Source organism: Mus caroli, chromosome 17, assembly GCF_900094665.2.
Source record: "Mus caroli chromosome 17, CAROLI_EIJ_v1.1, whole genome shotgun sequence".
Taxonomy (NCBI): domain Eukaryota; kingdom Metazoa; phylum Chordata; class Mammalia; order Rodentia; family Muridae; genus Mus; species Mus caroli.
In genome coordinates this window covers 67,479,336-67,492,892 of record NC_034586.1, presented here as the reverse complement: position 1 = coordinate 67,492,892, position 13,557 = coordinate 67,479,336, and the positions used below count along the sequence as shown (strand labels likewise).

Here is a 13,557-nt window from a genome sequence, read left to right as displayed (position 1 = left end):
TGTAACTCTTTTAAGTTACTAACCACAGAAATTGTAAAATGTTAGCTGAGGGGTGGAGAGATGGCTCCACAGTTAAGAGCACTGACTGTTCTTCTAGAGGTCCCGAGTTCAGTTCCCAGCAACCGTGCAGTGGCTCACAACCATCTGTAATGGGGATCTGATTCCTTCTACTGATGTCTGAAGAGAGCGACAGTGCACTCACATACATAAAAATAAAAAATAAATAAATAAATAAATGTTAACTGAAAAGTACAAACACAACCAGGGGTGCACATTTAATCCCAGCACTGAGGAGGCAGAGCTGGGCTGTTCTCTGTGGGATCCAGGCCAGCTTAGTCTGATAGGAAATCCCAGGCTTCCCAGGACTATGGTGAGACCCTGTTTCAAAACAAAAGAGAGAGTGAGACGGAGAGGGAGGGAGGGAGGAAGGAAGGGAAAAGAAGGAAAGTATGCATGCATGCACGCATGCATTGGAACTAATATATATGTTATGGATAAGATATTTTTTCGTCCTGTGTCTTACTTTAATGTAATTCTTTGTCAATAGAAGACATAATTGTGTGTGTGTATGTGGGTTGGGGGCGGTTAGGAAATTGCTGGTATTTGGAAACAAGGCATCTTTTCTGGCAAAAGTCCTCTTAAGTTATCCAGGCTGGTCTTAAGCTTAGCCTGTACTCAAGGCAAGCCTGGAGTTCACCATGCTTCNGCCTTGGCTTCTTGAGTAGCAGGACTGGTGGATATTGGCTCTTAAAATACTTCATGTAGGGTCTGTGTTGATTTTGTTTTGTTTTGTAGTTAGATATATTGTCACTTAGCTCAGTCACCAGTTCCAGAAGTCGTGGAGATGAACACAATACACAGCTGGGAATGGTGGCACACTCGCTGTGGCACACTCCCAGAACCACACACAGGAGGCTAAAGGGAAGGTCACGGGTACTGAGGAGAGAAGTAGCTAGCATGCAAACCAGTGGGCCGTAGGCTTTGTTAGAACCCAGAAGGTATGACAATCTCTACTGTATTCTAAAATACAAACCTCAGCTCAAGAATAAACTTTACATTGTGCATGTTGCCTGATATTAAAGACCAGTTATTACATAGGCCTCTCAGAGTAAAAATTACTCTGAGTAAATTTACTCTCAGAGTAAAACTTTGTGCACTAGCCCTCGCCTTGCTAGAGCCTTTCTCACAAAATGAAGTGGTAATCATCTTAGTCTGAGAGATGGCTCAAAGACACAGGAACTGATTAGCCGTGTGTCTGTGCCTGTGTGTGTGTGTGCGCGCGCGCGGGCTCACTTGCCTCACGTATCCAGAGGCCTGCGCAGTCCTCAGCAGTGACAAGGATCCCAGGGAGTGTCATCCTTGTGGCACAGCATGCATTTCAGACCACACCTATTTTTACCTTCATTTCTTCTTTCTTTCTTTCTTTCTTTTTTTTTTTTTTTAAGATTTNTTTNTTTATTATATGTGAGTACACTGTAGCTGTCTTCAGACACTCCAGAAGAGGGCACCAGATCTCCTTGGGGATGGTTGTGAGCCACCATGTGGTTGCTGGGAATTGAACTCAGGCCCTTTGGAAGAACAGTCAATGCTCTTACCCGCTGAGCCATCTCTCCAGCCCCTTTAGCTCCGTTTCTATGTACGGCTGTCAACCCTCTTGACCTTCATCCTGAAGGTTAAGCAGTGAGAGCTACTGGCCATCTAAGCCAGTATGTCAGATGACACTGTACAGAGAAGCACTTTGGGAACTGATAAGTGAATGGTTGTGAAGCTCCACGGGGGTGCTGGGACCCATGTCCTCTGCGAGAGAGACAAGTGAGCTCAGCCAAAGGGTCTCTCCAGCTACAGCATTCTCTTAAAGAAGACTAGATTTGTACTTTTTTTTTTTTTGGTGTTTGGTTTTTGTTTTTTTCAGACAAGGTTTCTCTGTATAGCCCTGGCTGTCCTGGAACTCACTTTGTAGACCAGGCTGGCCTCAAACTCAGAAATCCGCCTGCCTCTGCCTTCCAAGTGCTGGGATTAAAGGCATGGGTCACCACGCCCGGCGGTTTGTACATTTTATGTTGACTTATATTAGCAAAGTTTCTGGCTTGGCTTCAAAACATTGTCTCTATCCAAATTAGATATTTTCATCCCTGTTCATATTTAGAGGTGGTATATTGTATACATCTTTGTAGCATAGTGACAAGTTTTTAATTTTTTGTTTTAGAAATTTATATAACTGCTTACTAGTCTTGGCTTAATTTTCATTCAAATCTGAATTTTTCAGTCTGAAAATAAAATGAAACAAAGTAGAGAGACATGTCTTTGTTTTTAAACATCTGCTTAATCCAATCAGTTGTTTTTGGAGTACACCAAAAAATGCTATGAGAAGTTTATGACCGGGGCCGACAGCTTTGAAGAAGAGGATGCCGAGCTGCAGGCGAAGCTGAGTGAGTGTCCCCCTGTGGCTCTGTCACTTCATTCTGGGCAGTTGCTTATCTTTCCAGGCCTGATTTCTCATGAGCTACTTTTCTACAAATTGTTCTTTAATGGGGGAAAGTAATGGTTAAACAAAAAATAACTGTTACAGTCAGGCCTGAGTCTTAACCCTTCCTGGTTATGTGGACTTAAGAAGTCGTCACCTCTCAGAAGCTTTGCACACAAGAGAACGATGTAATAAAATACCAAATGAGGCCGACAGTGATGGCACGACTTTAATGCCAGTACTCAAGATACAAAGGCAGACGACTGCTGAGGTCAAATTCACCCTGGTTTTCAAAGCAAGTTTGAGAACAGCCAGGACTACATAGAGAAAGCCTGTCTCCAAAAGACACAAAATAAAATAAAATAAGAAATGTTCTTTGTTGGGAACACAAAAGATATTTGTCCATGCTTTAATATGTTAGAAGTGACAGCACTCCTTAGGGAAAGTATGCAGAGTCTCTCTATTGAACCTGGGAGGGAGTTAGCAGGCCATGGAGTTTCCAGGGAAGTTACTTCTTTTTTCTTTTCTTTTCTTTTTTTTTTAAGATTCATTTATTATATGTAAGTACACTGTAGCTGTCTTCAGACACCCAAGAAGAAGGCATCAGATCTCATTACGAATGGTTGTGAGCCACCATGTGGTTGCTGGGATTTGAACTTAGGATCTTCGGAAGAGTAGTCAGTGCTCTTAACCGCTAAGCCATGTCTTCAGCCCTGTAAATTACTTTCCATTCAGTGTTATGCAGTGATATGGGAAAGTCACCTTGACACCCATGTGACACCCAAGGTGAGAGGGAAACCAGAAGCATTCCCTTAGAATTTTCAGGATTGTGTCATCCTAAAGAGTGACAAGGAGAGTTCCAGCTTGTGCACATGGCCCAAGGAGTAGATGGATTGATTTAGGAAGGCAAAAGTCAGGGCTAGAGACCCGGTTCAGTCAGTGAGGGACATCCTCAGCCAGCATGGATCCTGAGTCTGGATCCCACACACATAAAAGCACAAATGCGGCACGTGTCCATAATCTCAGCACTAGGGATGTAGGTGCTTGAGATGGATCCCTAGAGCTTGCGGACCAGCCGGTCTGACCACATCAGGGAGCTCTAGGTTTGCAGAGAGACTTACCCAAAGTCACAAGATGATAATGACAGGAGAGTATGCACAACCTAACCGTTGGCTTCTATGTGTGCGCATGCAGACTCATGACACATAAGTGTACATAACACACAAAAAGGGAAATTCATTTTGTTCTAATGTGGAAATCATTTATGAATTACTTGATATGTGTATATATAATTAAACACATAAAGGAATCTACTCAAATAAATATTATGTAGCCAAGTGTCAGGCACCAAACGTAGAGTAATGAAGAACAGAAAACCTTGGCCTCAGGAGCTCGTATTCTGTTAGGGAGAAAGGAGTGGAAATTCAGTGAGGAACTGAAGGCAAACAGCAGCAGGTGCGGTGGAAGAAAGCTTAAGCAGGCTAAGGGCAACGGGACATTCCAGGAGGAAAATGAAGCTGGCCAGTACAGAAGGCAGCATCTGCCACCTCCGTGGCTTGGGGAAGCGAGGGACCAAGCTGCTGGAAGCCTGGAGAGCGTTGTGAGTGGATTCTGAGGAGGTGTTGGGCTTTGTCTGCAGAGGACTTGTACAAGGTAGATGCGTCTAAGCTGGAATCACTCGAAGCAGAAAACAAAGAACTAAATGAACAGATTGCAAGACTGGAGGAGGAAAGAGAAAGAGAACCGGTTAGTAAACATGTTTCTGAACTCACTGGACAGCTCTTTAGACTCGTGAGCCTCCTTCAGAGGACTCTGGGGGAAGGTGTTTTAGGTGGGCTAACAGATAAGCTCTTAACGGTTAGATATTTTTTTACATATTACAGACCTTTCAGTGAGACCATGCCTGATGTCTGTGGTGCTTTGTTTTTCCCTGTGGTCCATCAACCGTGGACTAACGGTGGTCAGAATATGATGAAAGATTCCTGCCTGTTTACCTATCTTTTGAACAAGGTCCCTGGAGTATTTACTTACAGGGAGCACTGTTTTCAAGAGGCCCTGGGTTTCAGTTGGTGAAAATAGAATGGTAACAAACTGACTTATAGAGTATAGAATAGCCTACAAGATTTTATAATAGCGAGGTGACAATATGGGTTTAGTTTTGGTGTGTTTTTGTGTGTGTATTTTTTCCTGCATGCATATTTATGTACCACATGTTAACAGTGCCCATGGAAACCAGAAAAAGGTGTGGGATCCCCTGAACTCAAGATTGGTTAGCTACCACTCAAGGTGGTTAGCTACCATGTGGGTGCTAGGAATCTAATGCAGGTCCTGTGAAGAAGAGCCAGTGTTCTCAACCCTGAGCCATCTCTCCAGCCCCGATAGCAGCATCTTAACTTGATCTTGTGTTTTATTAGTGGAGCATCCAGATTGTCCTGCATGGTAACCAGATATTAAATATTTGAGCTTCTACATTGTCTTTGGTTTTTCCTATTCTAAGTCACTCATTAAATTATTAAGTTATAGTAATACTATAGCTATTTATCTAGTTCTTTTGGCTTCCTCTAATATAAGTGTAAATAATATTGCTTCCTTTATCCTTTGGACACAGAGCAGATGACACCTCCTGTTTTGTAGTGTATCCTGGTGTCATTTTCTGTGGATGTGGTCAGGTAGTTATTTTGTTGTTGTCATTGGGATTTTTAAAAAAACAAAAAAATATCAAAAAAATTTTTTGGTCTCTTTGGTTGGGGCGGGGATGGGCTAAAGCCATAGGAAGGAAATGTGATGTATGTGTCCCGTATGTACGATTTTGTTTTTGTTTTGCAAGAAGAGTTGAACTATTTTTGATAACAAGAATAAATGGTGGAAAATGCTTAAAAAAAATATTGCTTTCTTTAAAATACAGAATGCTTCTTGGTGAAAATAACTAATTGAATATGTTCTTTCAAGAATCGTCTCATGTCATTGAAGAAACTGAAAGCGTCCTTACAAGCAGATGTTCAAAACTATAAAGCATACATGAGCAACTTGGAGTCTCATTTAGCCGTTCTGAAACAGAAATCGAATAGTCTTGATGAAGAAATTGGTAGACTAGGTAAGCAAAACTAATGCTAGAAGAGGTCATTCAGACTGGCCTGGGAGGCTCTGCGGACGTCAAATAATGCAAACCCTTCTCCTATGACCACTTTCTGTTGTCTACCGAGCTTTACAGTGCTTGCTTTCTGGAGTAGTCTGCTGTAACAAATTATCACACAGTTCATGGGTTAAAACAATAAGAATTTGTTCTCGTAACCGGGCATAGTGCTATGTATCTTTAATCCCAGCACTTGGGAGACAGAGGCGGGCCGATCTCTGAGTTCAAGGCCAGTCTGGCCTACAAAGTGAATTCCAAGACAGCCAGAGCTATATAGTGAAAACCTGTCTCGAAAACCCAAAATAATTATACATTTTTTCCTCTTACAATTATAAATGTAATCTAAGATTCAATAAATCTGTGCTCACCAAGGGACTCAGAAAACTTGGAAAATGTGTTTTCCCGGATTCTGAGGCTGACAGCATTCCTGAGTTTGTGTCCAGATCACTCCTAGTCTCTGCCTCTGTCTTTCCATTGCCTCCACTCTGTTTCCTCTTCCTCTCCCCTGTTTAAGACTGTCTTTGTATCCCACACTGCCTTTGAATTACGATCCTTTTGCCTCAGCCTCCAGAGGTCTTTAATACATAGCCCAAGCTTGCCTCAAACTCAAAATTCTGCTGCCTCAGCTACAATTATAAATTACCACCATGCCCTTCAGTCCTCTTCCTCTTCTTCCTCCTCCTCCTCCTCCTATTTTATTTATTTATTTATTGGGGTTTGTTTGTTTGTTTGTTTGTTTGGGTTTTTTCGAGATAGGGTTTCTCTGCATAGCCCTGGCTGTCCTGGAACTCACTTTGTAGACCAGGCTGGCCTCAACTCAGAAATCTGCCTGCCTCTGCCTCCTGAGTGCTGGGATTAAAGGCGTGAGCCACCACGCCTGGCTTTTTTTTAATTTTATGAGTGTTTCTCATGCTTGTATCTAAGTGCACTACTGTGTCCTTGGTGCCTTCAGATAAGAAGTGTCAGATCTGCTGGAACTGGAGTTGTGGGTGGTTATAAACCATCCAAGTAGGTTCTGGGTTCTGAACCTGGGCCTCTGCAAAAGTGATAAGTGCTTCAACCTTCTGAGCTACTCTCTGGCCCCTATGTCTTCTTCATATCTGCATGAGCTCTCCCTTTGCCTCCGTCTCACGGAGACACCGATGATGATATTGAAGGCACACCTGCATAATCCAGGGTTGTCTCACCTGGATTATGTCTCAGATCCACCTACAAAGACTGTTTTTCCAGATAAGGTGCTATTGACATGTCCCAGAGAGGTGTGGCCTTGCTTACCCACTGTGACTCATTTTCAGTACATAACTTTTTTGGTTTTAGACAGGGGTTTGCTGAGCAACCCAAGTTGGCCTCAACTCATGTCCCAAGCACTAGGGTTATAGGTGTGCACTTCTGTTCCTGCCTGGTTTGAGTACAAGGCTTCTGAAGCCAATAGACAGGCTATTGAAGAACAGAGGTCTTCTGAATATGACCTTGTATGTTCTTATATGTATACAGTATATCATAGTATATTCTACATGAGTATGTTGTTTCATATTATAAGCTAGATTCCTTTTTGGTAATTTGGTAATTTAGCATGTATGTGTCGTATGTGTGAGAATATACCATAGGGTATACTTGAAGGTAAAATGACAGTTCTTGCTGAGTTCATTAGGTTCTAGAAATCCAGGCTTGCACATCGAGTGTCTACTGGCTGAGCTGTCTTACTGGCCCTAATCAGCAGGGTTCTTGATGTCTTATCCTCTGTCAGTCCCATCTAAGCAAGTCAGCAGCTGAGATAATGGAAACCCACACATGCACCATCCTGTAAAGTCAGAAGCACAGCTAAGGAGCCTCCTGTGTGTCCTGGGTCTCTGTAACATCTGCTCAGGGCACATAAGCAACGTTAGTTAAGCTTTGGGAAATGCTATGACACAGATTGCTTGCTAACTTCTGTGACACTAGAAACAAAGAGAGGTTGCCTAAAATCATAGAGCCCGCCAACTGCAGTTTTAAAGAAAATCTATGGAGATCTACAGTTTTCCTGAAACTGCAGTTTCTCACATAGGCACTTTACCAACCACATCATGTTAGCCCCTTCCATGTCTTAATCTTATCAGAATATTTTTTCCCAAAAGCTGTAAGTTGAACAAAGAATAATGCTTCATCTGTCATTTGTTTTCATTCTCTAAATATTTTAGCTTCCCTGATTACTTAAAGCCATTTGTGACTACAAATGATTAGGACATATTTAAATTCTCTACATATATCATGCTTTTGTGCAGATGTGTCACATATACCTAAAGTTATGTAAACCAACTCACAGGTAGAGCTTACCAATTATACTGTAAAGACCACATTTCTTTTTTTTTTTTAATTAGATATTTTCTTCATTTACCACACTTCTTAATAATCCAAAGAATTTGTATGAGTATTAGAGGCATTTAAAAATGAACATTGGGCTGGTGAGATGGCTCAGTGGGTAAGAGCACCCGACTGCTCTTCCGAAGGTCCGGAGTTCAAATCCCAGCAACCACATGGTGGCTCACAACCATCTGTAACAAGATCTGACTCCCTCTTCTGGAGTGTCTGAAGACAGCTACAGTGTACTTACATATAATAAATAAATAAATAAATCTTTAAAAAAAAATGAGCATTAATAGAGTCAAGTTTTAAGTGTAACCTTGGATAGGCCTTTTTGTCATATCGTTCTTTCTGAAGCTGTAGTAAGGCCAGTGTGGAAGAAGTTAACATAAAACTTTAGTTGCATTGGCTTATATCCTCAGTGAAGTAGGATCAGTTATCCAAAAGAAAGGGTGTATGTGTATAAAACAGATAGTTAAACGTCAGCCATTTGAAATGACGCCATCAGTTTCTTTGTAGAGAATAAGGAAAGTTGACATTTCTGTTTCTTCCAATGCAGAACAAGAATGTGAAACAGTTAAACAGGAAAACACTCGGCTACAGAGTATCGTTGATAACCAGAAGTATTCAGTCGCTGACATTGAGAGAATAAATCATGAGAAAAATGAATTGCAGCAGACTATTAATAAATTAACCAAAGACCTGGAAGCTGAACAGCAACAGATGTGGAATGAGGAATTAAAATACGCCAGAGGCAAAGAGGCGGTGAGTTATACCACACTCTCAGCAACCTCAGCACAGGTGACCGCAGGACAGGTCTGTGTAACCAAGATGAACTCGGGATAGACTGATCAATTTTTCTGGTGCTAACATTTTTTTCACAAGTAAAACACTCATACATGTCAGTCAAATTTAAGGTAAACTCAGTTTTCTGATAATGAACCAGGAAACTGGGGGTGGAGGAAATCATGTTGGTAATTGTAGCATTGCGTGAGCAAGCCGTTGAGTTTAAGTTGTTACCTATATCCCCTTATCTTCCTGACCCTTGGGGGCAAGCTCTAGCCTTGTACATATACACATCGGTAAGAACTAACAGGGGTGTTTGTCAGTGATGGAGCCCAAGCTCAGCATGCTTGGGGTACCACGTTCAATCCGTAAGAACAGAGAAAAGGAGGCGGCACCTAAAGGCTTTGAACCTAGAATTTGGTCAGCACTGATTGAGCTTTAACCTGCAATTTGCCACTGTCTGCACGTGTAGTCTGCATCATCTAACCTTCCATAGCCTCCACTTGCTTCTTTAGAAACGGACTATGTCAGTGAATCTCTAGTGAGTTATTTCAGGGAACCTTATCTCTCAATGCTCTGTAAGAAAGGGAAGGTTATAAATCTCTGGACGGAGTAAACATTGAGTCTATGAAGCTAAGAAGAATAAGCGATTTATTTGCATGAATAAGCTGAAAGGGGAAAAATGTAGGAAGTAGGTAAGCGGTGGCCTAGGAAGGGACCAAGTCCAGCCGTGTGAAAAAGCCTAGTGTGCTGGGACGCCGAGAGCAGCATCAGTGAATCAGAAGAAAGACTACCTTCCCAGCAACGCAACTCAGTTCTAGAACATTGAAGAAATATGAACTACTAAAATATCTTCAACAGAGTTAACACTTTGAAATGTAAATTATCTTGTTTTGTTTATTTTTGGTGATTAAAGTGGTTTACATATTGTCAAGTCTTCACTTTATTCCATATTTCTAACTAGTTTTGAGAAGGTAGATTGTAGTTGAGAGCCAAGCCTGGACTTGCTCTAAATGACACGGAGTTAATGAAGGGACAGTGGTGTGCTGCTCACCACCACGCATTAGGTGGCTTCACGGTAACTTTCTGTTGTGTTCTCTTTACCAGATTGAAGCGCAGCTGGCTGAGTACCACAAGTTGGCTAGAAAATTAAAGCTTATCCCCAAAGGTGCTGAGAATTCCAAAGGTTACGACTTTGAAATCAAGTTTAATCCTGAGGCGGGTGCCAACTGCCTTGTCAAATACAGGACTCAAGTGTATGTAAGTATGTGTTTCAATTGAGTCTCTCCACGATCTAGAACAGACTCAGGACCGAGACACTGGCTGCTCTCCCTTTCTTTTGAGTAGCAGAATTCTTGCCTCACAGGTAGCCTTTGAACTTAGAAAGCCTTGTCCTCTGTGCCCACTTTACTTCATCCAACTGTCCACAAGGAAAGCTGACTGCAAGTAAAACAGGTATCACGACTGTAGTGTGACAGTCTGAGGTAACCTTTGTTCCCAAGTTCCCTCTCGCCCCTCTTGGGAGAGCAGTGCTAGCAAATGGCAAGTGAGTGCTTCCCTGGAAGTCCTTCAGGTTGGTAAACAGCTCTTCCCTCTGGCCAGAAGACTGAAGAGGGGTGGGTGAGATCTTGAGAGGTGAAATATTTGCGGTACATCTGTGGGAAAAGTTCTAGGTACAACCACACACATGAAGGCATAAAGTATAATAGATTTTTTTTTAAGTCAAAAACAGAAAAGAAAAAGAAATGTCAGTAATCAACAAGAAATGCCTAATTTTGAAATGACCAAGGAGATAATTTTGAGAAGAAAAAAAATTTATTGCTATATTACAATGTTTAAATTATCCATGTTATAGTCTTATTGTCAGTACTAAAATGCCACCTTTGAAATACTTAGCTTTTGAATTAAAAAATGTCGAGTCAAAGGCTATGCATTTTTCCCTTGAGAACTGTTCATCTAGTCTATGGCTAAGCCACCCTGAAACTGCTGATCTCATCTAATCAGAAGCTAAGCAGGGTCAGCTCTGGTTGGTACTTGGATGGGAGAATTATTCATCAGCCACGAATCTGTTGTGTACAAACTATGTTGACGACCAGCTGTGTCCTGGAGATAAAATACCCAAGCAGAGCCCTGCCTCCTTAGAAATGGCGGTTTATTCATGAACAGACATCGCTTATGTCAAGCCAGCTAGATCCCACCCCCTCCCACTCCCACTCGCTTTTCAGTAGTGTTTCTGTGAATCCCCAGCCAGGTCTCAACTCACGACAGTGCTTCTCTCCCAGCTTCCTGAGTGCTGGAGCTGCAGGCGCGGCCACAGCACTCAGCTTCTCCCCATGTAGCATTCACTTCAGGATTCGCTGTGTAGCTCTGGCTGTCCTGGAACTCCCTGTTTAGATTAGACTAGCCCCAAGCTCCGAGATGCTGGGATGAAAGGGTTACAGCAGTATACTCAGTTTGGATTTACATTCAGTCAGTAAATGTTCAGTTGCTAACTGGTCTGGAAGCCATTCGTTGTCAAACTGGGTACATGGATTTCTGTCAGCAGCCACGGTGCCAGGCAGCCTTCATTCGCCACTGCCTTGAATGGTTTGATATTGCCACAGCAATAAATAATTACCTGGGTCAAGTAGTCTTGTAAAAGATTATTCAGGTACAAAGAATATGCTGAGAAAGGGAGAGAAATTACTGTCATCTCTAGAAATATTTTTAAAGTGGACATGACATGCTGGAGAGATGGGTCAGTGGTTTGAGTGTACATGGCCTTTACAGAGATCCCAGATTCAACGTCCAGCACCTGCAGCAACTAATTCACACCTGCTTGTTCCTCCAGGAGCTGGGTTCTGTTCAGTGGTAGAGCCCATGCTTATTTTAGAAGGGCTTGGGTTTGATGCACAGCACCAACAAAAGGAGCCGGTCAAAATTAGAAGCCCACAGTAACTTGAAGAGATTTGCTTGATACATAATGGCCTGTGGCATTTTCTTTTTGAAGTCATAACATAGTTTAAAAGTACAAATGACATTTATATAACACTGTAAGTATACTAAATTCACTAAGTTCAGTTATCATTTTAAAGTAGGTATTCTCAATTTTAAAAAAGTACAATGAAAATCAATGAAGTATAGTGTGGAAATAAAATCAGTAGATTAGAAGTCAAATCGAAATCCTACCAGAATTATGAGACTAAGTCTTTGCAAGGTATTAAGAGAAATGGGCTGGAGAGATGACTTGTAGTTAACGGAGTGTACTGACTGCTCTTAGAGAAGACCCGGCACCCACACCAGTCAACTCATAACCTATAATCCAGCTCCAGGGAGACCCAATAGGTGTGGCCTCAGCAGGTACCCGCAGTCATGTGTGCATACATGCAGACACACAACACACAGACAAGTGTCAGGCATTGGGGCACATACTCCCATCCTGTGGGAGGATGAAGGTTGAGACATGCTTTTTTTCCTCTAAACCTTACCTTCAAAACTACCAAAGGTATTTTCTCCTCATTGGTATGTTATATATATTAGATTTAAAATATCGTGGCTTTATTTTATTTCCCCAAAACTGACTTACATCGTAATCTAGACAAGCTTCATGGGAGAAGTTTATAATCGGATATCTCCTCGCCCATTTGATGTATTTTCTAGGCTCCTCTCAAAGAACTCTTGAATGAAAGCGAAGAAGAAATTAACAAAGCTCTGAATAAAAAGAGGCATCTGGAGGATACTTTAGAACAAGTAAGTGTGGCACGGGTGACGAGAGCGGAACACTGCGTGTGATGTGGGGTTTCTGTGCAATAACCATTTAAATTGATTTTCAAGGCAAGGGTTCTCTGTGTAGTCCTGGCTGTCCTGGAACTCCCTCTGTAGACCAGGCTGGCCTCGAACTCAGATTCATCTGCCTCTGCCTCCCATCAATTTTAATTAAAATTATGAAAAATGAAAGTTGGTGCTAATCTTGACTGGTACATATAAAAGAACTAAGTTGAGTCTTTATTTACCACCATGATAAAGTGGAATAAACTCAGCTCTCTTCACTTGCTTCTTGATACAACCGTGTCCTTTTTATATTCAGGTGGAGTTGAGGCCGGCTTCTTATGTGCTATTAATGCTTAGGAGTTAGTCAGCCAGGACTGTAACATCTTGGAATGAGCCAAATGCCTGTGGGTGTTTTAGGATAGTTTTCTGTTGGGTATGGTATCACAAGCGTGCCACCCTGGCCCTCAGGAGGCTGGGGACGAGGACTGACAGGGGTTTCTGCTCTCAAACACCTGAGACATGATGCCTTCTGTAGCTCTGAGACACTGAGGCTACTGTATTCAGTAATTCAAAGCAACGAATGAAGCCCTGGCTAATGTAGTTCTTTAGGAACTGTTCTAGCCAAGACTATCTCAAAACAGGAAGTTCCTTTATTAATCTATAAATAAACTGTGACATTTCTTTTATTTTTTTTGGATTTTCGAGACAGGGTTTCTCTGTGTAGCCCTGGCTGTCCTGGAACTCACTCTGTAGACCACGCTGGCCTCGAACTCAGAAATCCGCCTGCCTCTGCCTCCTGAGTGCTGGGATCAAAGGCGTGCGCCACCACGCCCGGCAACTGTGAAGTTTCATAAGTAGCTATCCAAGTGATCCACAGAGAGCTGTTTTCAATGTTAACAGTCTCCATGGAATCTGACATTGTGGCCTGCAGACATGGCCTTGTGATAAATAATTCCTTAGCATGAGCCTGCAGCCCTGGTTTCATCCCCAGAATAGAGCGTTCCCTTGTACCTGCAGTCCCTGCACTTTGAATGCAGAGGCCAGAGTTCCAGGCCAGGCTGGGCCACAGAGTAAGACCCTATGT

At 42.3% G+C, this 13,557-nt stretch overlaps 1 protein-coding gene across 1 annotated transcript in view; it reads left to right on the top strand.

Annotated features, from left to right (window-relative positions):
- Ndc80 (NDC80 kinetochore complex component) overlaps positions 1–13,557 on the top strand; it is a 33,757-nt gene that overhangs the window by 11,106 nt on the left and 9,094 nt on the right. Inside the window, exons 8-13 of the mRNA XM_021149345.1 lie at positions 2,336–2,429; positions 4,104–4,210; positions 5,414–5,558; positions 8,497–8,702; positions 9,831–9,983; positions 12,363–12,452. Of these exons, the coding sequence (XP_021005004.1) occupies positions 2,336–2,429; positions 4,104–4,210; positions 5,414–5,558; positions 8,497–8,702; positions 9,831–9,983; positions 12,363–12,452 (795 nt within the window). The remainder of the gene's footprint in view (positions 1–2,335; positions 2,430–4,103; positions 4,211–5,413; positions 5,559–8,496; positions 8,703–9,830; positions 9,984–12,362; positions 12,453–13,557) is intronic.